General features: G+C 44.9%; 1 protein-coding gene across 4 annotated transcripts in view; it reads right to left on the bottom strand.

The window, feature by feature from the left end:
* The window catches only part of Rgs3 (regulator of G protein signaling 3), a 122,264-nt gene that overhangs the window by 100,214 nt on the left and 1,836 nt on the right, over positions 1-20,214 (bottom strand). For all 4 annotated transcript variants that reach the window (XM_004849518.4, XM_021262204.2, XM_004849521.3 and 1 more), the window contains exons 2-3: positions 3,052-3,102; positions 287-345 (exon numbers count right to left, since the gene is read on the bottom strand). In XM_004849518.4, coding sequence (XP_004849575.2) covers positions 287-345; positions 3,052-3,102 — 110 coding nt within the window. The remainder of the gene's footprint in view (positions 1-286; positions 346-3,051; positions 3,103-20,214) is intronic.

Genomic DNA, 20,214 nt, shown 5'->3' on the forward strand with positions numbered 1-20,214 from the left:
TCTCCCTGAAATGCTGTTCTCCTGCCTCAGGAGCCCAGCCCTGTTCCTAATCAAGTCCTTCCCCAGGACCTTGAGCATCAGAGGGCTTCAGGAAGAATGACGGTGACTCTTAAAATGCAGCCCTAGGGACCTAGCATAGGGCCTAATAAATTCCGACTGACCCATTGAAGGAGGTAATAGCCATGACCTCAAGTGGCCCCCAACCCAAAGGTATGCTGGGACTTTGGGACTCTACCAGAAATATGGCCCCTCAAATACCAACCCTATCTCCAGCCCCATCATATACCTTCACATAGGGATCACAGACTCCGGGCTCTTTGCTCATCAGGCCTTTGGCTTCAATGACTGAAAGAAAATTAAAATGTTGGATGGTAACATACACAGACTTGTACTAATTAGAAGATCTTAAAAGAAATACAAGACACACTTGTGAGTAGAGGGGTGATGGCCCTTACTCCTGGGCCCTAGTCTGTATAACAAGTATCAGATAATATTAAGCCCTCTATGGTCTAGTCCATCGCCTCCATTGCCCATGCTCTGGCAGCTCCTCAACATGGCATTATAGCGTGCATTCCATTTTCTGAATCTTACAACTGGAAAGGAGCTTTAAATGTATGGAGTCCACCACCTTATTGAAGGGGGAAAATGAGACTGCAAGGTGGACCCAAAGAAGTAAGAAATTTGCCCCAAATCTCAGCAATGAGAATGAGAGTTGTATTTAGAGCTCATGTCTCTTGACTGCCAGTCCAGGCTATTCTATGTACAAGGCTGCCTTCTGGGAACAGGGGGCGGGGTGGGGGGTCAAGCTGGAGAACATGGCCTGCATGGTGATCTGGGAGTGTGGTGACAGTATAGCACCGTAGTCGCAGCTTGGGTTCCAGAGGCAGGCAGACCTTGGCGTGAGTCCCAGCAGGACCACTTACTAACCATATGAGCCAGAGCAAGTTGCTTTGCCATTTTTCCTTGGGTTACTGATAATAATTGCACTTCGAATGATAGTTGTACCCTTTAAATGTATCTAAAGTGCTCAGTAGAATGTCTGACAAAATAAGTTAGTGCTCCACAAATGCTTGCTAAAGGATAAATAAAGGCAAGGGACAGGTGTGGGGTGAGTGTGGGTCTGGTCATGCACGAAAGAATGGCCCATTTGCCTGAGGACCACAGAAATCAGAGCCTCTTTCTGTTTCCTTTTGCATTTGGTTTTGATTGAGCCCTAGGGTTTGGCTTGAACACAGCCCCCAGCAGCCTGGAGCATGAGGCATGGCAAGCCAAAGGAAGGAGCGGGACAGGCTGGAAGAGATGAAGGGCCTGAGACTGGGGTAAAGCCAAAGCAAACTGTGCAGGACAAATGGAGTGGTGGAGGCCAAGATGCATTCTGCAAAAAATGTTTGCACAGCTGGAGTCGGATGCTGGCAGGCAAAGAGAACCTCTGTTCTGGTCCTTGGGAACTTCACCTTGGGCCCCTCTAGGCCAGGACCAAGGGACCCCGGGCGCCTGCTGGCTCACTCTCCCCTGTATCCTAGTTACTGCTCCTGTGTGGATCTGTCCCCTGGAGGGCATGGTTCTCGAGAGCAGGATCCCAGCCTAATGACTCCTGGTCTCCCTGGGTACCAATGACAGTGAGGCAGACCTGCCCCTTACCCCAGCTGCACCCCACACTGGGGTGCACAGACCAGACCCAGGGTAAAGCACAGTGTATCCAGGCTGTGATGAGGAGGAAGCAACAAACTCAGCCAGGGAAGGTAGGTCGGGGAGGGGCGACTCCTGGAGGGGAAAATAATAAGCAAAACGAGCCTTCCTTCCTGAGTCTTAATTAAGGATGATTAAGACAGGAACACTTCTAGCAAAAGCAGAGGAACAGAGAGGTATTTTCCAAAAGGAGTTTAATGAAACAATGTTGTTCCAGACACCAGTGAGATCAAAGGTGCAGAGGCATGGCCCAGCATGGTGCATTCACAGGGTGCAAGTAGCTGGAGGGAGGAGAGGGTGAAGGGTACCTTGAACAGCAAGAGCCAGGTAGGCTGAAGAGCCAGGCAGGCCTTGTGGACCATACAGAAGGATGCAGGCAATGGGGGCCACAGCAGAAACTTGGTAACTATTTATGTGCTGGATGAAAGGAAGAAGAAATGGATGGATAAAGCATCCATGCTGTGCCCCAGTCATCCTGGACAGCTCTTCAAAGCTATCATGCCCTCTCTGGACCCTGGGCCTTTGCACTTGCTGCTCCCTCTGCATGAAGCACCCAGAACAGCTCTCCTGCTCCCTTCTGCCTGGCACAAGCCTATTCCTCCTTCAGGGTGGAATGTGGACATTACTAACTTTCCCAAGACCTCTTTAGGATCCTACCAGCACAACCTAGACAAAGCTAAGTGCTTTTCCTTGATGTCCCCAGACCCTAGCACACAGTCAATGCTCAATCACTATTTTTGGAATTTATGGCTTTCTAGTTTGCTTAGCAGGCACTTATACAGGGATTACTATGTGCTAGGTTCTATTTCAAGCACTCTACCAATATTAACTCTTTTAACCCTTGTAGCAATCCATAAGATAGCTACTATTAGCACCACCACTACTGCCACTTGACATTTGGGAAAACTGAGTTTTGTTCAAGGACACTCAGCAAGTAAATTGTCCGAGTCAGCATGCGGATCCTAGTGGTCTAGTTCCAAAGACTGTGACTTTAACCATGCACTGCCCATCAGTGAAGGAATGAGAAAAGAGGGAGGAGGGGAATGGATGGAAGAAAGCAGCGAGGGAGAATAGGAAGGCTCTTCTGTGGACCTGCTTTACTGAAGTCAAGGGTGATATCGAAGCCTACCAAGGACAAAAGCCAACCACGTGGAGTCCAGACACAGAGGCCCCAGGACTGGGGCTGGGTCCATAGAAAGAGCCCCAAAGGATAGCCACTGTTGTCAGTGAACACACAGCAGGACACTGTACAAAGATGAGAAAAGAGACCATGGCCATGGTGACACGACCCCTTCCCTGGCTCCAGGAAGGAGGCAAGTGGCCTGCCCCTTCCTTGAGGGGGCTGCACATGGCCATACTCACTGTGGAGCAGCAGGACCCGGTCCTGGGCATCAATCGACAGCTTCAGCTGACCTAAGGAAACAAGGAGGGAAATTACTTCAGCCCAGCTCCTTGTGGGAGAACACTGGAGGAATGGTGACAGGGTCTCGCTACATCGTTCAGGCTGGCCTTGAACTCACTGTGGAGCCCAGGTTGGTCTCAAACTCATGGTGATCCTCCTGCCTCAGCTTCCCAAGTCCTGAGGTTATAGGCGTGCCCCACCACACCCAGCCACAGTCTCTGGTTGGAAGGGACCTCAGAAGCCTCTCCTCCACAGCAGGGGTCCCTTGGGAAATGCCCTCAGCACAGTTCTCTAATCTAGTTGGTGCCAGTGTGGTGATGGGGAGCTCACTCCTGCACCAGGCAGCCCAGTCAGACAGGGCCCGAGAGCTCTCTCGGAGAGGGGCTGTTGTCAGCGTTGGTGAAGGTGTAGGACAGCAGCACTCGCACACCCTGCTGGAGGGAGAGGGAGGGGCAGGGCAGGATAATTTCTGGCAATATCAACTGGAACTCAGACTTCTGTCTCCATCAACCTAGAAGTCTTCATTCTGGGTCACTCTCAGAGATAGACGCTCACCGAGGGTACACGGAGGCTGGCACCACTTCAGGGCAGAAAATCGGAAACATCAAATAAGGGCCTGAAATACCCACCGATATAAACATGGTGAAATAAACCACCCAGAGCTGTGGTATGGCATGGGTTGGCTCCACTTGACCCAGCATGGGAATAACATTGAGGAGTTTTTTAAAGGGACAACCAAACAGCAGAACAATAAATATGTGCACATATGCACATGTGTGTGCTCGTGTGTGCTTGCGTGCATGCGTGCGTGTGGGTGTGTGTGCATGTTCTGAAAGGACATCAAATTAAAAACAGTGATTGCCTGTAGGAAAGAAACTGGGAATTTAAAAGAAGTTGTCAAGAGAAATTCCAATCTGTTGCTGTTCTTGTTATATTGTTTGGGGTTTTTTTGTAGTTATTGCTTTTTGTTTCTGTGGTAGTGGGGGTTGATCACAGGGCATTCTGGGGCACACCTCTCCAGCCCTTTTTGTTTTTTATTTTGACACAAGGTCTCACTTAGTTGCCCAGGCTGTCTTCAAACTTTCCATCCTCCTGCCTCAGCCTCCTGAGTAGCTGAGATTACAGGCATGTACCACTATGCCCAGTTCTTACTGTTTTAACAATATACATATATTTATGAACTATGCATTTCTATAATCAAAATAAAGAAAAATAAAACAAAGGAAGAAGAAGAAGAAAGGAACAGAGGAAGAGAAAGAAAGAAAGGAAGGAAAGAGGGGAATGAGAGAACAGGAAGAGAGGAAGGGAAAATGTGAAGATAAAGAGAAGCAGCAAGCCTGGAAAGCAGGTGAATAATGGAGGGCTAGGCAAGGGTTTTTTGTCCCTGTTTTTATTTAAAGAAAAGGAAAACAAAACAAGACTTCAGACCGTACCCATGGACACCCAAGGCCTCCAGCAGTGACAGAGAAGAGGGAAGCCACGCTCTTTTTCCTTACTGACATATCAAAAATTACCTCAGGGCTGTGGGTGTAGCTCAATGAAAACAGTTGCCTAGCGTGCACAAGGCCCTGGGGTCCATCCCCAGGGAAAATTCCTCTCTGTCCAACAGACTCTGCCTGGAACCTCGAGAGGCTACTGAACTCCATCCACCCAGAGGCACATGCAGGGAAGGCCAGGGAAGCAGGCCGGACACTTGCACCTGCTCAGCTGTGACAACCCTGCCTCATAGTCACCTCCCTCAGCCGTTACCTCCAGGAAGGAGTGGAAGCCCTTTCTCTTTTGCAATTTCTAGTTATTCAATGCTCTATCTTACTTGAAACCAAAAAGGGACGCTTGGTGACTTTCATTGACCAGATGGGGTTCTGCCAGCTCTCGGCTCTCTCTTCTAGATCTGAAATCCGAAGTCCTTCTGCCATTCATCACCCTAATTGCTCACTGGACTGCTGGCTGAGGTTTCTGCTTTGCTGCTGGCTGGAGCAAGGATGGGCAGGGTTTGAAGAATGAAAAGAAGGGAAGCTCCATGTCTCAATACTCTGCATGAGTCCCCCAAACACTGTGACCTGGTAATCCCTTCATCCTCGCACTGTGAGTATAAGCCACACACAGTCAGAAGCAATTCGGAGTCCAGCAAACCCTGGCCCAGCTCTAACCCACCAGAATCCCTGCTGCTCTCCAGGCCAGGATGCAGGTCTCAGCCCAGGAGGCCTGTTCCAGTTCCAGCCCTCACTGCTCTCCTCTCTCTCTCAGGACCACAGCATCCTCGGCTGCAGGGTAGAGCTAATGATAGGATTACTGTACTCCCCACGATGGGCTCAGATAATGCTGGAGGGTCAGGAGGTTCCCCAGTGAAAGGCTCTTTGAGAATCCATAGCATTATTATCTCAAGGTCTGAGCAATTACCACTTTGGGACTCCCTACAGCTAAGACACCTCCTGTATAAACTGCCTGCTCCAGAATAGGGTAGAAGGGAGGTTTGGAAACAGACAAGGCCAGCAGTCACGGATCGGATCTCACCAACCCAACCATGCTATGTTTAGCACGAAGTGTTTTTTTTTTTTTCTGAAACTACTACAAGTGCAAAGCCAGCTTTGGCCCAAACATGGTTGGATTTCTAAAGCCCTGGAAGCCCTGCACTGCACAACACCTATCACCTAACAATGGCCCCTCACAGAAATCGGCAAGTTTCCCAACACAAATGGCTAATAATCCCCTTTGGGAGACGCTTCAAGGCACCTGCATGAGGCCGAGTGAGGGAGAGTGGATCTGAACACCCAGACACCTGTCCTCAGGGGGTTCCCAGCCCAGTAGCTCGGACAGGGATGTGCAAGGCTGAGGCTGGAGCTGAAGAGGAGAGTATGAAGCCTGACTTGGAATTCAGGAGTCTGCAAGCTCCCGAAGCTCCTTGGAGCTTCCCCAGCAGCCGCACCAAGCAGGGTCTCCTCAGCGAGCGCCTGGAGCTCTTCTGCTGTTACAGCAAAGACCAAGCCCTGCAGATCAATTTCCAGTCTCCCCAGCTTAGCCCTAGGCTCATGGATGAGGGTAAAATGAACAATGAGATCCTTCCCTGGGCCGTGGCTGTCCCCTCGGACTTCCCCATCTGTCCATCCCATCAAATGCATGATACTCAAGGTCCCTTAGGTCATCTTTCCCAACTCCTTATTTGGTAGCCAGAACAGTCACGCTTGAGATGGAAGCTGACTTGCTCTGGGCCCACAGTGTTCAGTAGTCTCAGAACCAGGATTGGAGGCCAGAACTTGGTCCCAATCCCAGCACTCTTTCCTGCCCCTCAGCCTTCCAGAATCCACCGCCCTCTAACGGGCATGCCCTCTGATGAGCTCCACCCTTCAAGGGCCAATGCAGCCCTCAGGTTCAGGAGCAGAGAGAAGCCAAGAGGGAGCCAGAGAGGGCAGGGTCCAATAAATGTCTCCAAGTCTAGGGGAATAAAGCCCCAGGAGAAGTCAGGCTGACTCCCTGGAATCCCTGGAATGCACCAAGAAGCCAAAGGGAGAGCACGCTGGAAGAGAGTGAGCTTAGTCTTAGTTACTTTTCTTGTTACTAGGACAAAATACCCAATACCCACAATTTAAAGGAGGAGAGGTTTATTTGGGCTCACAGTTTGTAAAGGTTTCAGTCTAAAGTCAGCCGGCTCCAAGGCAGAGAGCAGCATGGCAGAGGAGAAACAGCTCATGGTGTGGCAGCAGGAAGCACAGAACAATCAAGGGAGGAGGAAGGGAGACGCCAGCTTCCAGGCCCCCGCTCCAGTGACCCACTCCTCTAACCAGGCTTCACCTCCCAAGTCATCAGGGGACATCTAGATATAAACAGTAACAGGCCCAAATTCTGCCAGGCCACAGGCCTGAGCTGGGTGTGGACTCACTGGGCACAGTGCAAAGGGTATGGGAGTGGGCTGAAGAATTTCAATCTGGCAGATGTTTCTCAGTAGAGGACCACAGAAAGGTGAAGTCTGATTCTCATGACACAGGAGAGGCACACTCAGAAAACAAAGCAAGATGCGGGCTGCTCCTTACTGTGTCCCTTAGGGGGCCCATGACATTCTGGGGTATGCAGAGAATACATCTAGAGAGATTTGCCTGGCTCATGTAAAACAGCAATCACCCTAAAACCCAATTCACTCCAAAAGCAGCTGCCCATTTAAGAACTGTTCCATGTTAAAAGCCACAGGAAGGGAAATGATACAAGGATAGAGGCACAGAGGGGGTGGGATCTACAGGGAGTCCGGCCAGTCACTGACATTCACATATTCACCCGCAATTTGTGAAGACCACCTGTACCCATGCCTTGCATGCAGGAGGAGAGCAGGAGGAGCTGCTGCTAAACACCTCCCTACCCTGGTTCTCAGCCACCTGGTCCACACAGCTGCCCTGGTCCAGGCTCAGATTCAAGTTTACCAGCTCTACTCTCTGCCTTCTAAGAGAGAAGCAGTAGGCTTCTGTGTCGGGGAACTGGAAGCCACGCAGCTCTTGGGACAGAGCTCTGGAGAATTTCAAGCATCTGTTGTGTAGAAAAGGGATGATCTTGAGATCCATGTAGAGAGATGACTCTGGCTTGTGATGGTGCCCACAGACGGAGACTCAAAGAGTCCAAGGGAACAAGGGCCGCCATGCTGGGGAAAAATGGTAGTGGAGCCACTTAACCCCCTTTGCTGGACACAGGGCTTCCTGTGGAACCTGTATGCTTCCCAAGCTAATTTCCTTCCAGAAAGATTGCTCTGGCCAGCAGAAGTTTTCTGGTCTACTCAGCATAAACTAATAAATTAGCATTCAGGTCTCCTTCCTGGGCAAGCCAGGAAATTAAAAATTTCTGAATCTACCACAGTCAGCATCTGACCTTGGCTGGTCCACAATGCCATCAAAGCTAGCAGTCCTGTGGGGCTCGGACCCAAACATCATAAGGGCCTCATGCTCCTCCCACCCTAGGGCCCAGGGCTGCAGCAAACTACGGGGCTGGGCACAAGCACGGGGAGAAGAAAGGCAACATTTGTTAGATGTTTACTAGGTCTTCAGCACTCTAGTATATGCTTTTTATTTACCTTACTCTTCACAAAACTCCATGAAAGAGCTGCTGTCTTTAATCCTCACTTACAGGCAAGGAAATGGAAGCCTGAGAGTTAAACCGGCCATCAGTGGCAGAGCTGGGGCTTGAACCCCAGCAGTACGGACCAGGGCACCCACTCTTCACCACTTCGTTCCTATTCTGAGCTTAATATCTATCCACTGTGTCTTAGATGCTCCTCCTTTCATGAAGTAAGAGACTGGTTCCCTCCTTCCAGTGTAGGCTGGACTTGGTGACTTGCTTCTAACAAATAGAATGTGGTACAAGCGACAATCGGTGACTTCCAAGGACAGGATATAACAGAGACTATGGGTTTCCTTGTTTTTAATTGCTGGAGAATGGACCCAGGGCCTTGCACATGCTAGGCAAGTGCTCTACCACTGAGCCACACCCTCAGGCCCCTGTTCCCTTTTCTTCTTCTTCTTTTTTTAGCAGCTGTATTATATAAAAATCACCAATTTTAAAATACATAATCCATTGTTCTGTAGTTTTTTCACATGATTGTGCAACCACTCACTGCTGTCTAATTTTAGATCTTTTTATCCTCCCCTAAAAGAAATCCCATACTCATTAGCAGTCACAGATTCTTCCCCTGGGCCTTGTCAACCACTAATTTTTCTGTCTCTATGGATTTGCCTATTCCAGACATTTCATGTAAAAGGAATCATACATGTGGTCTTCTGTGACTGGCTTCTTCTCACCTCACATAATGCTATTAAGATTCACCCATGTTATAGCATATATCATTATTTCATTTCTTTTTTGTGGCTGAATAATACTTCATTGCCTAGATATACCACATTCTATTTATCCATTCATCTGGTGATGAACATTTAGATTCTTTCCACTTTTGGGCTATTATAAATAAGGCTGCAATGAGCATTTACATATAAGTTTCTGTGTGGGCACTTTTTTTAATCCTGTAAATATATACCTACCTGTAGAATTGCTAAGTCAAATGGTAACTCTATACTTCACTTTTTGAAGAACTGCCAAACTTTTCCACAGTGGCAGGACCATACATTCCTGTCAACAATGTACAAGATTTCAAAATCCGTCCATCCTCTCCCACACTTTTTGTCTGTCTTTAATTATGGTTGTCCTAGTACAAAAATATTTCATTGCGGTTTTGTTTGTTTTGTTTGATTTGGATACTGAGGATTGAACCTAGGGCCTTGGTACTGACCTAGACGCCCAGCTCTTTTTTTTTAAATGTTTTTATTTTTTTTTAAATTTTTTTCATTTTGAGTTAGGGTCTTGCTAAATCACCAAATTGTTTAGGCAGGGCTCAAACTTGTAACCCTCCTGTCTCAGCCTCCCAGAGTTCTGAGATTCCAAGCATGTGCCACCATGCATGGTTCTCACTCTGGTTTCGATTGTCACTGCCCCGACAGCTAACGATGTCGAGCGCTTTTTCATGTTCTATTCACCATTAGTATATTTTCTTTGGAAAAATGTCTATTCAGATCCTTTGTCCAATTTTTTGGGTAGTACTGAGGTTCAAGTGTAAGGCCTTATGTATGCTAGGCAAGTGCTCTACCACTGAGTTACATCCCTGGCCCTTTTTAATTTTTTTTTTTTAATTTTGAGACAAAGTCTCACTAAATTGCTGAGGTGGGACTCCAACTTTCAATCTCCTGCCTCAGCCTCCTGAGTAGCTGGGATTATAGGCATGTGCCACCTACTTGGCATTTGTCTACTTCTTAATTGGGTATTTGTCATAGGGGTTCTTTCTTGCCTTCACATTTATATCACTTGCTCATAAAGAAGCCAGCTGCCATGTCACAAGGAAATACAGCAGCCCTATGAAGAGCCCCATGTGATGAGAAATGGAAGCCTTTTGGGAGGAAGGGAGTTTAAGCCCAGGAGCACTGTACCACTGAGCTATATCTTCAACCCTTTTTATTTTTTATTTTGAGGATCATACTAAATTTCCCAAGCTGGCCTTGAGCTTGCAATTATCCTCCCTCAGCCACCACACTCAGCTGAACAGCAGCCATCTAACAACATTAACAAGGAGCTGAGGCCTCCTGCCAAGAGCATGGGAATGGCCACCTTGGAAAGGGACCCTCTAGCCCCAGTAATCCCCATTCAAATCATTACTGCCACAGCTAACACGTTGGCTGCAACCCCCTAGAGGAACACTAAGCAAAAACCATCCCTCTGAACTACTCCTGAACTCCTGACTCACAGAAACAGTGGGATAATGAATGTTTGGTCTCTTAAGCCAATAAATATTGAGATAAAGTGCCTCCACAATTAGATCACATAAATCTGATCTCCATTCTGAGGCAATTTTTCAATTTTAAAAATTGTGAAGACAAAATACAGTTTAAAGATACACTGGAATAGCTGAATACAATGGCAGGCTCCTATAATTCCATCTACTTGGGAGGCTGAAACAGGAAGATCACAAGTTCAAACCCAACCAAGGCAATGTAGCAAGATTTAAAAGTGGGCAGGGGGCTGGAAATGTAGCTTAGTGCAAAGTCCTTGGGTTCAATCCCCAGGGCCACAAAATAAATAAATAGTAAAAACTTAGAGAGAGAGAGAGAGAGAGAGAGAGAGAGAGAGAGAGAGAGAGAGAGAGGAGACACACCAGTATATTATGACTAAGGAATGAAGAACACCTATTTTTGAGGTGCTTGATTTTCTTACTGGGGAATACTGCTAGATCCAAACCGCACCCATTGCCACTAAACTGAAAAATGTAGAATTGTCCCATATTAACCCAAGGTACATATTAATCCCAGAACTCTGGGAGGCTGAGGCAGGAGAGTTACAAGTTTGAGCCCAGCCTGAACAATTTAGTGATTTAGCAATGCTTCACTGCAGAGCAAGTGCTTTCCTTTTTATACATTTGTGCTGAAAATTCATATTATTCTGCCTGCTGTGATTTTCCTGTAAATGTTATCATAATGATTTTTCAAATCACATGTATCAAGTCATATAATTTTAAGTCCAAAATTGTCAATTTTACTACATTTTATAAACTACTCAGAACCCTTATCTATTCCAGAGTACAACGTCTTCTGCATAGCTAAATGCGTGTTATTTCACAATGACGAGCATCTGTTTTATGCTTGCTGATGGCTTTAAGCAACACAAGGGAATCTATAATTTATTTTCATTATGTTTTATACTTGTGTTATTTTCTAAATTATCAAATGAGGTTTTCCAGCAAAACAAGTTTAACACAGAGAACACAAGCAGGGAAGCACAGATCTCTAAGTAAAACATAGGTTTTGAAGTCAGTGAGGCCTCAGGAAGCCCTAGCTCCAACACTGTACCACCGGTGAGAAGATAACCCTTCAGCGCTGTCCGGGCTTGGAGAACTCAGGCACGGAAATCACCCGGCACATGCGCATACACGCGACTCCCGCTGAGACAACAGGTATGGAAGGAGGACAGAAGGAAGGAATGAGACGAAAAGAACCACTCAGAAAAACTAGAAAATGTATGTTGGAAACTTCCATTTCCGGGATGACAGATACACTGAGGAAAACTAGAAAAAACAGACAAAATATTTAAAAGTGTCTTCTTAGAGCTGTAACAAGACAGAGAGGAACCCCTGGCCAGTATACGGGAGCCAGAGGTCTGTGGAAGTAAACCCAGGGCTTTCCTCAGCTAATTTTCTCCTAGATTCTAAGGGACAACTGGAAGGTGGGAAGGCCATGCAGAGTTTCTGCCTCCTTCTCAGTTCCTCCTTGAGGAACAGGGGCTGGAGACCAGAGCTATCTAAGAAGCAAGGGCTCTTTTGAGCCTACTTTTGCACGGGGACCAGAAAGTATCACCCCTTAAAAATAGGGTGAAAAATAGGGTGTTGTACCTGTCCCCAACAATGAATTAAGATTATCCCGGGCCAGTATGGTGGTGCTTGCCAGTTATTCTAGCACTCTGGGAGGCTGAGGCAGAAGGATCACAAGTTCAAATCCAACCTGGGAGACTTAGGAAGACCTTGTGTTAAAATAAAAATTTCTTAAATGGCTGGAGATGTAGCAAGATCCTGGGTTCAATCCACAGGACTACAAAACAAAACAAAACAAAACAAAAATGTATCCCAGATTGCTATTTGCTTTAAGAGCAAATCTCTCTTTGAAGGAAGACATCACCCCATGACTGCAGGGAGAGGAAAGATAACACCTCTGCCTCTGCCCCTAACAGACACAGAATACCTTAAAGTCAAGACGCATGAGGCAGGAAACCCAGGATGGAAAGAGATAGATCAAGCAACTATGCCCAAATAGTTAAGTTTGTATTGGGAAAAGTAGATTTTTACCTCTGCTAGAAATAAAATCTTCATAACAACAAAATAAGATTCGTCATAAAAGTTCCTATTTAACAGAAAGATAAATTTATATATTCTTCATATAGTTTCAAAATATATGAAGGAAAAATGACAACAGCAATGAGAAATAGATAAGTTTGCCATTATAATCAGAATGCCAACACACCTCTCCTGGTAACTGATAGAACAAACTTGGAGAAAAAAAATCAACAAAGTTACCAAATATTGGAACAACATAATTAGCACCCTTGACCTGAACATGACATAAATGAAGATGCCATGCCTAACAGCTGCAGAACCCTTCTCAAATACACACAGAACGTTTATAAAACCTGCTGGCCCATCAAGCAAACCTCAGTGAATTCCAAAGACCTAAAGGATACAGAAGATGTTCTCTGACCAAAACACAAAATAATTGATAAAAATATTACTAGAAAATTCTCACTATTTGGAAATTAAGAAGTATACTTCTAAGCTGGATGAGTGGTACATGCTTGTAATTCTAGCATTCTGGGAGTCTGAGGCAGTAGGATTGTTAAGTTTGAGCTCAGCTTGGGCAGTTTAGCAACTTAGCAAGGCCCTGTCTCAGAATTTAAAATTTTGAAATTTAAATTTTAGAAATTCATAAAAGACTAGAGCTGTAGCTCAGTGTTAGGGCCCTGAGTTCAACCCCAAGCACCACAAGAACAGAAGGAAGGAAAGAAAGAAGGAAGGAAGGAAGGAAGAGAGGAAGTGAAAAGGAAAGAAAGAGAAAGAAGAAGACACTTTCATATAACCCAAGGATTGAAGGAAAAATGACAATGAAAATTGGAAAATATTTTGAACTAATCAATAAAGAAAAAACCATATGTCAACTATGAATCTTCTGAATATTGATAATATTCAAATTTTGACTCTGGTGAAAGTTACAAAGGTACTGTGTATGCTTCGAGATAAATTACAGAACTGTATATCTATGGGGGACACTTTGTGTAATACTTCAAAATAGAAGAGGTTTAAAAAGAACATGCACTGAACTGAAAACGAGGCCAAAGGACTTTCGATAGGCAGAAACGTTGAGAAATTTCCCAAAGCTCCCAGACAGACAGATTCCAAATGACAGAACAATCATCAGTGAGAGGCCTCTGACAGCAGCCGCTCCTGAGAATGGCGTTTTCTGTCCGCCAGGAGCAGGTCCACCAGGTGCCGCACAGCAGGCTGGGAAAGGCCAAGCTGGCAGAACACGTGGAAGGCCTCCAGGTCACAGTTGACCTCACATTGCCCAACACGGCGAGCAGCAGGTGGGCATCAACTCCCCTGCTCACTCCAGAAAATGAGCCATTTATCTCTGCAGCTTCAGTGAGAACCAGATAAAGGGGAGAGTGGGAATCCAATTGCCATCGTCCTGCCACCACAAACGAGGGAGAAGAAAAAAAGTGCCCAACGAGTCCACCCCATTCCCCTGCCTTCAGAACTGCATCTTCCTCTGATGAATCACAGACCTCAGGCTGGCCTCCTCCGGAACCTGCACTTAGAGCTGCTTCTTACAACTTGCACCTTGTGAGTTCATTGGAGGTGGCATATCTAGCAACACGCGGGTTGTGTCACCCGTGCCTGCGGTGCCCTGCATCACTCGGGACATGGCCAGCTGGCCCATCATCTCCTGGCCTGACACTCTGGAAGAAAGGTACCTGTTCTTTTCCTGGCCACGCACCACTTCCAGATTACCAGAGACCCTAGGCAGGGTAACTATTTGGTTCAGAAATCCCAAGTAAGTTAATAACTTGGCTCATCGGGCAAGCTAGTGAGTTAGTATTCCTTTAAGAAGATATTTCTCAAATATTTATCTAACATTTTTATAATCCTGGGGTTTTATTTTCTTTTTAATTTTTATTTTTATTAGTACATGTTCGCAGTACATAATGATTATATTCACCGTGGGGAGTTGGTATGTGTACATAACACATTTTAATTATTTCTATCTCCCCTTCCTCCTCCTCCCTCCATCCCTTCATTCTCTTCCTCTGTGCAAAAGATCAACCTCCTTATCTACTATTATCTATACTTTATTTTGGTCTTTATTTTTATTTTGAGTTTCTCATATAAGAGAAACTGCAATATTTAAGCATGTGTGCCTGATTTATTTCAGTTAACATTACGGTCTCAGCGGGCATCCAGTTTCCTACTACTGACTCAAGTTTATTCTTCATGGCAGAGAAGTACTCCATTGTGTATAAATACCACATTTTCTTTATCCATCTATTGATGGACATGTAGGCCACTTCCAAGATTTGAACAGGGATATGCATGTATCACTGTAATATGATGTCTTTAACTCTTTTGGGAAGATATCTAGAAGGGGAATAGTGGGTCAAATGTAATTTCTAATTTTAATTTTCCAGGAATCTTCATAATGATTTCTATAGTGATTATACTAGTTTACAGTCCCACCAACAATGAAGAAGTACCCCCAGCCCGCTGCCTCACCAGCATTTGTTACTGTTTGATTTCTTGTTGATAGCCATTCTTTCTGGAGTGAGATGGAATTTCAGTGTTGCTTTAATTTGCCCTTCTAGAATGGCCAGACATGTTGAACCTTTCTTCGTGTATTTATAGGCCATTTTTACTTCATCTGATAATTGGATATTCATTTCAGTTGCCCATTTTTTGACTGAGTCTTTTATTTGTGGAGGTCTAATATTTTTAGTTCTTTATATGTTCTAGATATTAGTCCTCTGTCCAAAGAATAGCTGGCAAAAATGTTTTCCATTCTGTAGCTTGTCTTCACTCTTTTGGCTGTATCCTTTGCTATGCAGAAGTTTTCAATTTGATATGACCCCATTTGTTGATTCTTGATGTTATTTCTTATGCAGTTGGGGTTCTGCTCATTTTTTATTGAGACAGGTTCTCACTATGTCTCCCAGGTTGGCTTTGAACTCACAAGCCTCCTGCCTCAGCCTCTGCAGTCAACTGCTTTTCAATAAAGATACCAAGATCATCTAACAGGAATATAAAAATATTTTCAATAAATGGTGCCAGGATAACTGGATAGCAATATACAGAAGAACAGAACTGGACCCTTAACTCCTACATATAAAAAATTAACTCAAAATGGGTCAAAGCCCTAAATTTAAGAGCCAAAACTTTAAAACTTCAGGAAAAAAATAGATCTGTGACCTTAAAGCTGGTAAGGGATTCAGAGATACAACATTAAAAGTACAAGCAACAAAATAAAAAAAAATTGAACTCCAAAATTAAAAGCATTTCGAGCTAAGTGGATGCACATTGAGGGGATACTCTTAAGTGAAATAAATAGGACACACATGTGTAAATACCGAATAGTTTCTCTGGTGTGAGAAACTGAAAGTGTAAATAAGGACTAAATGTATAATAGGTCATGTGAAATAGGAAGAAAAGGGGCAAAGCGGAAGGAAGTGGGAGGGCTAGGGAAAGGATAGAAGGGAATGGGATTAATATGAGAAAATGGAAAAATAGGAACAAAATCTTTGTAAATAGGGAGGACTGGAGGGGTTGAAGGGAGGGCTGGGCAAGGGTGAAAAATAAGAACCAAGAGAGACTATGTAAAGGTGCAAATTTCCAATGATGAATGTCATTATGTTGTATACCTAAAATGTACCAATTATTAGAATGAATAATCGATAATGTAAAATAGGAAGAAAAGGTCCAAAGGGGTAGGGGTAGTGGGAGGGGCAGGGGAAAGAAAAGAAGGGAAAGGAAAAAATGATGAGAAATGGAAAAAATAGAAATAAAGTCTTTGTAAATAGGGAAGGGTGGAGGGCGTGAAGGGAGGGCTAGGAATGGGGAAAAAATAAGAACCAAGATGCATTATGTAAAAGTACAATTCCCAGTGAGAAATGTAATTGTGTTGTATACCTACAATGTACCAATAAAAGAATTTAATACAAAAAAATAAAATAAAATAAAATAAAAGCATTTCAGCTTCAAAAGACATTATAAAAAGTGAAAAAAATCCATACGTTGAAATAAAATATTTGTAAATCATGCATCTAATAAGGGACTTATATCTAAAATGGATAAAGAACCCTTATGACTTAATAATAAAAATATACATAGCCAAATTTTAAAATGAACAAAGGATTTGAATAAACTTTTCTCCAAAGAATGTATACAAATAGTCAATAATCATATAAAGAATGCTTAAAATCACTGGTCATCAGGAACATGCAAAACCATTATTAGATACCACTAGGATGGCTAGCATTAAAAAGTTAAATAATAACAAGTGTTGGTGAAAATGTGGAGAAATCAAAGCCTGCATACTCTCCTGATAGGAATGTAAGATGGTGTAGACACTGCAAAAGCTTGGCAGTTCCTCAACTAGTTGAACAGTTACGTTATGACCCAGAAATTCTATTCCTTACTATAAACCTAAGAAAAATGAAAGCGTTAATCCACACAAATGTTTGTGGCACCATTACTCATAATAGCCAAAAAGCAAAAACAACCCAAATATCCACCAACAGATGAATGGATAAATAAAATGTGGTATATCAATGGAATATTATTATTCAGCCATAAAGATGAATGAAGCACTGATATAGGGAACAACATGAACAAATCTTGAAAAAGTTATAAGAGAAAGAAGTCAGTCACAGAAAAACACATATGATTCCACTTATACAAAATGTCCAAAATGGTCAACTCTAGAAACAGAAAGTAGATCGGTGATTGTTTGGGCCTGGGGCAACAGAGGACAAGCAATTGAGGGTACTAAGCTAAAAGGTGTAGTGTTTCTTTCTGAAGTAATGAAAATGTTCTAAAATTGGCTGTGATAATAGCTGTGCAACTCTGAGGATAAATTAAAAGTCACTGACTTGTGTACTTTAAATGAATGAACTGTGTGTGTGGAAAGCAGATCCCGACAAAGCAGATCCCCCAAAAAAGCTACCAGATATTCTAATCAAAGTAAAAGATGTAATATTGGGAAAAAGCACTATGTACACCTATAATGGTTTCTTCAAATTACACCGGCTATTATAATAAAGGAAAAATTCCCCTAGAAAACCTGGGTCCTATCCTCAGGTTGCATACTCCCTCCCTAAAGTCAGCCACTTCCTCCACAGGTAGTGGTACAGCCGAGGAGTGTTACTTGAATCCCTTTGGGAGGGGGTGCAAGGGATATGCTCATATCCCCACACAGAGACAACATATATACCATATAGCATGCTCCCTGAAGGGAACAATTTTATCACTTTCCATTTCCAGAAATGCTTACATTCCCTTTGAAAGTCTGTACTCAGGAACCTGTCATCTAGGCAACATCTTCACCAGTTCAGAGAAACCACACTGCTGAAGGCCAGCAACCACCTACTATGCTTGGGAAAGGCCAGGGAATTAAGGAAAACTTAGCAAAGATCTTCACAGTAAAGGAACTCCACACTGGTCACCAAAACTGACTCTGAATCCACAGCCTCCAACCCTGGCAATTTTGCGAATGGTCAAAATACTATGGCTGTGTGTGTGTGTGTGTGTGTGTGTTGTTGTGTGTGCGTTGGGGGAGTGGGATTGAACCCAGGGCCTTCTCACTGAGGTACATCCCTGGCCCTTTTTTATTTTTGAGTCCAAATTATCTCATTAAGCTACTAAATTTCCCAGGCTGGACTCAAACTTGCAATCCTCCTGCTTCAGCCTCCAAGAGTGCTAGGATTATAGGTATGCAGCACCACACCTGAATAGCTTCTTAGCAGTATAGATTCTCAGTCTCCACCCTAGACCTATTAAACCAAATTCTCTGGAGCAATATTCTAGGAATCTATGTTTTAACAGATTCCTAAGATGCTTCTGATGTTTGGCCAGGTTTAGTAATCACTCATAGGAATCTTCATGTGCAAATAAATGTGTGCAATGAAAACAGAAGCCCAGAAGAGGAGCACCATGACAAACTGTACCACAGGAAACAGAGCTAATGCAGGAAACAGAAGAGAACTTTTCAAAGTTTATAATTAGTGTCCTTGGAGAGATTTGAGAGGAAACTATAAATAGGTGCAGGAGGCTCTCACTGCATCCCCAGTCCTGCCTGCCTCCTCCACACTCAAGTCATAGCCATCAGTTCAAGCACAGTGTTTGCTATACCCACCAGACCTAACCATGAGGCCAGGGCTGGGTAAGGATTCACACCCCTCTGGGCCTGAGCCTTCCCCAACTTCCCAGATCCACTGGGGAGGTTAAATCAATAGAAGATTATGTACAGATTGATGCAAGGAAATAGTCACGTGATCTCAGTAAGGAAACAGAATGACTTACAAAACAGCACGTACAACTTGATGATCACTTTTATTGAAATTAGAAAGAGAAGTCTGGAAGAATATAAAAAACAGTAAGTACAAGGGCTGGGGATTTAGCTCAGTGGTTCCGCTGCCTGCCATGCAAGCACAAGGACCTGAGTTCTATCCCCACTACCAAAAAAATAAATAAATAAATAAGTAAAATGAACAATGAGGTATATTTTCACTTTTTAATCAGGACACAGCTAAGGTAACAGGGTTGTACAGCTGCCTGGTGCTCTCTGTTGACCACCTCCAACTCCACTACCCCAGATCATCCTGGAGGACCCCCCACACCATCTCACAGAGCCCACATGCCCCATGGGGTCACAGGGATTGCCTTTCGGGGCCGGGGAGCACTACGTGACACAATGCAGGTAACACACTCGGCACCTAGTGGTACTCAACAGATGGTGGCTAGTTAGTTGCTCTTTATTTTCCTCCACCACCCAGATGAGTGAATTCCAGGATACCAAGCCACAGCCCATCTCTAGGGCCCAAGTTGGTTGTGATGAGCCAAGGTGGTAGGCAGGAGTTGGCCTGAGAGAAGGGGAGCCAGGAAGCCAGCAAGGGTCTAACTCCTTGGGTGTTCTGCCTTTGAACTCTGGGCATAGGCCAGTTCTGTTGCAATAACTGCCCTGATCATTATAAGAAAATTGTTTGCAAGTTCAAACAAAAATGTGCTTCTCAGGTCACCTCCAGAAGGACTGAGATACCAAGCCTGCCACTGCCTCACTGGAGATCTTCTGCCTGGGTCAAAGTCTTCACAGAGGAAAACAAACCCCCTACTCACAGAGAGATGCAGGACCAGCGAAGAAATGAGCTGAGCTGGGCTGCATTCTAGAAAAGGGCTGTTACCTTTGCTATGGCTACTTAGAAGCCCAGCTCTGCCCAGGCCCGCAGGTATCGGAGGGAACCCAGTCTGCAACCTAGGAGCTTGGGGGCGGAGCCTACTGCCCCTTTCGGTCCACCTCAACCCCGGAGGACAGCCCTGGGACTCTCCCAAGGTTTGTCGCAGATAATTCTCCCATCTCAGCTGCAGGTCAGATACTCCATGGCGAAGCCAGATTACTGCCTCCAAAGTGAGCCTAAGGGGTGCAAGGCCACCTGGACTGACCCTGCATTTGGGGGTTCCTAAGCTCATGAAAAATGAGTGAATGAGATCTCCAGGTTCAGTAACTAGACCCTGATTTAACCCGAGCTACATTCAAATAGGAAACTCCGTGATGACAACCCAGGTCTCTGAAAGATTAACTGGGGTATGATTATTCCAGCCAAGTGAGGCAGAACTAAGTGCAGCCTGCGGTGGCAGCACCAGCGGCAGGCAGCAGGTGGTGTCCTGCTGCTCAGCCTGAGCCAGTGCCCTGCTCCCTTCCGGGCGATCACAGGAGGAAGGGGCCCGAGCGAGTGCCCCTAAAGAGGAAGTGCGCCTGCCTCCGCCTCTCCTGTCACCACTCGAGCTTGCCTTCCCAGGGGAC

This window comes from Heterocephalus glaber, unplaced genomic scaffold (assembly GCF_053883595.1).
Source record: "Heterocephalus glaber isolate CG9 unplaced genomic scaffold, H.glaber_assembly_v1.0 deba00001479, whole genome shotgun sequence".
Lineage (NCBI taxonomy): Eukaryota > Metazoa > Chordata > Mammalia > Rodentia > Bathyergidae > Heterocephalus > Heterocephalus glaber.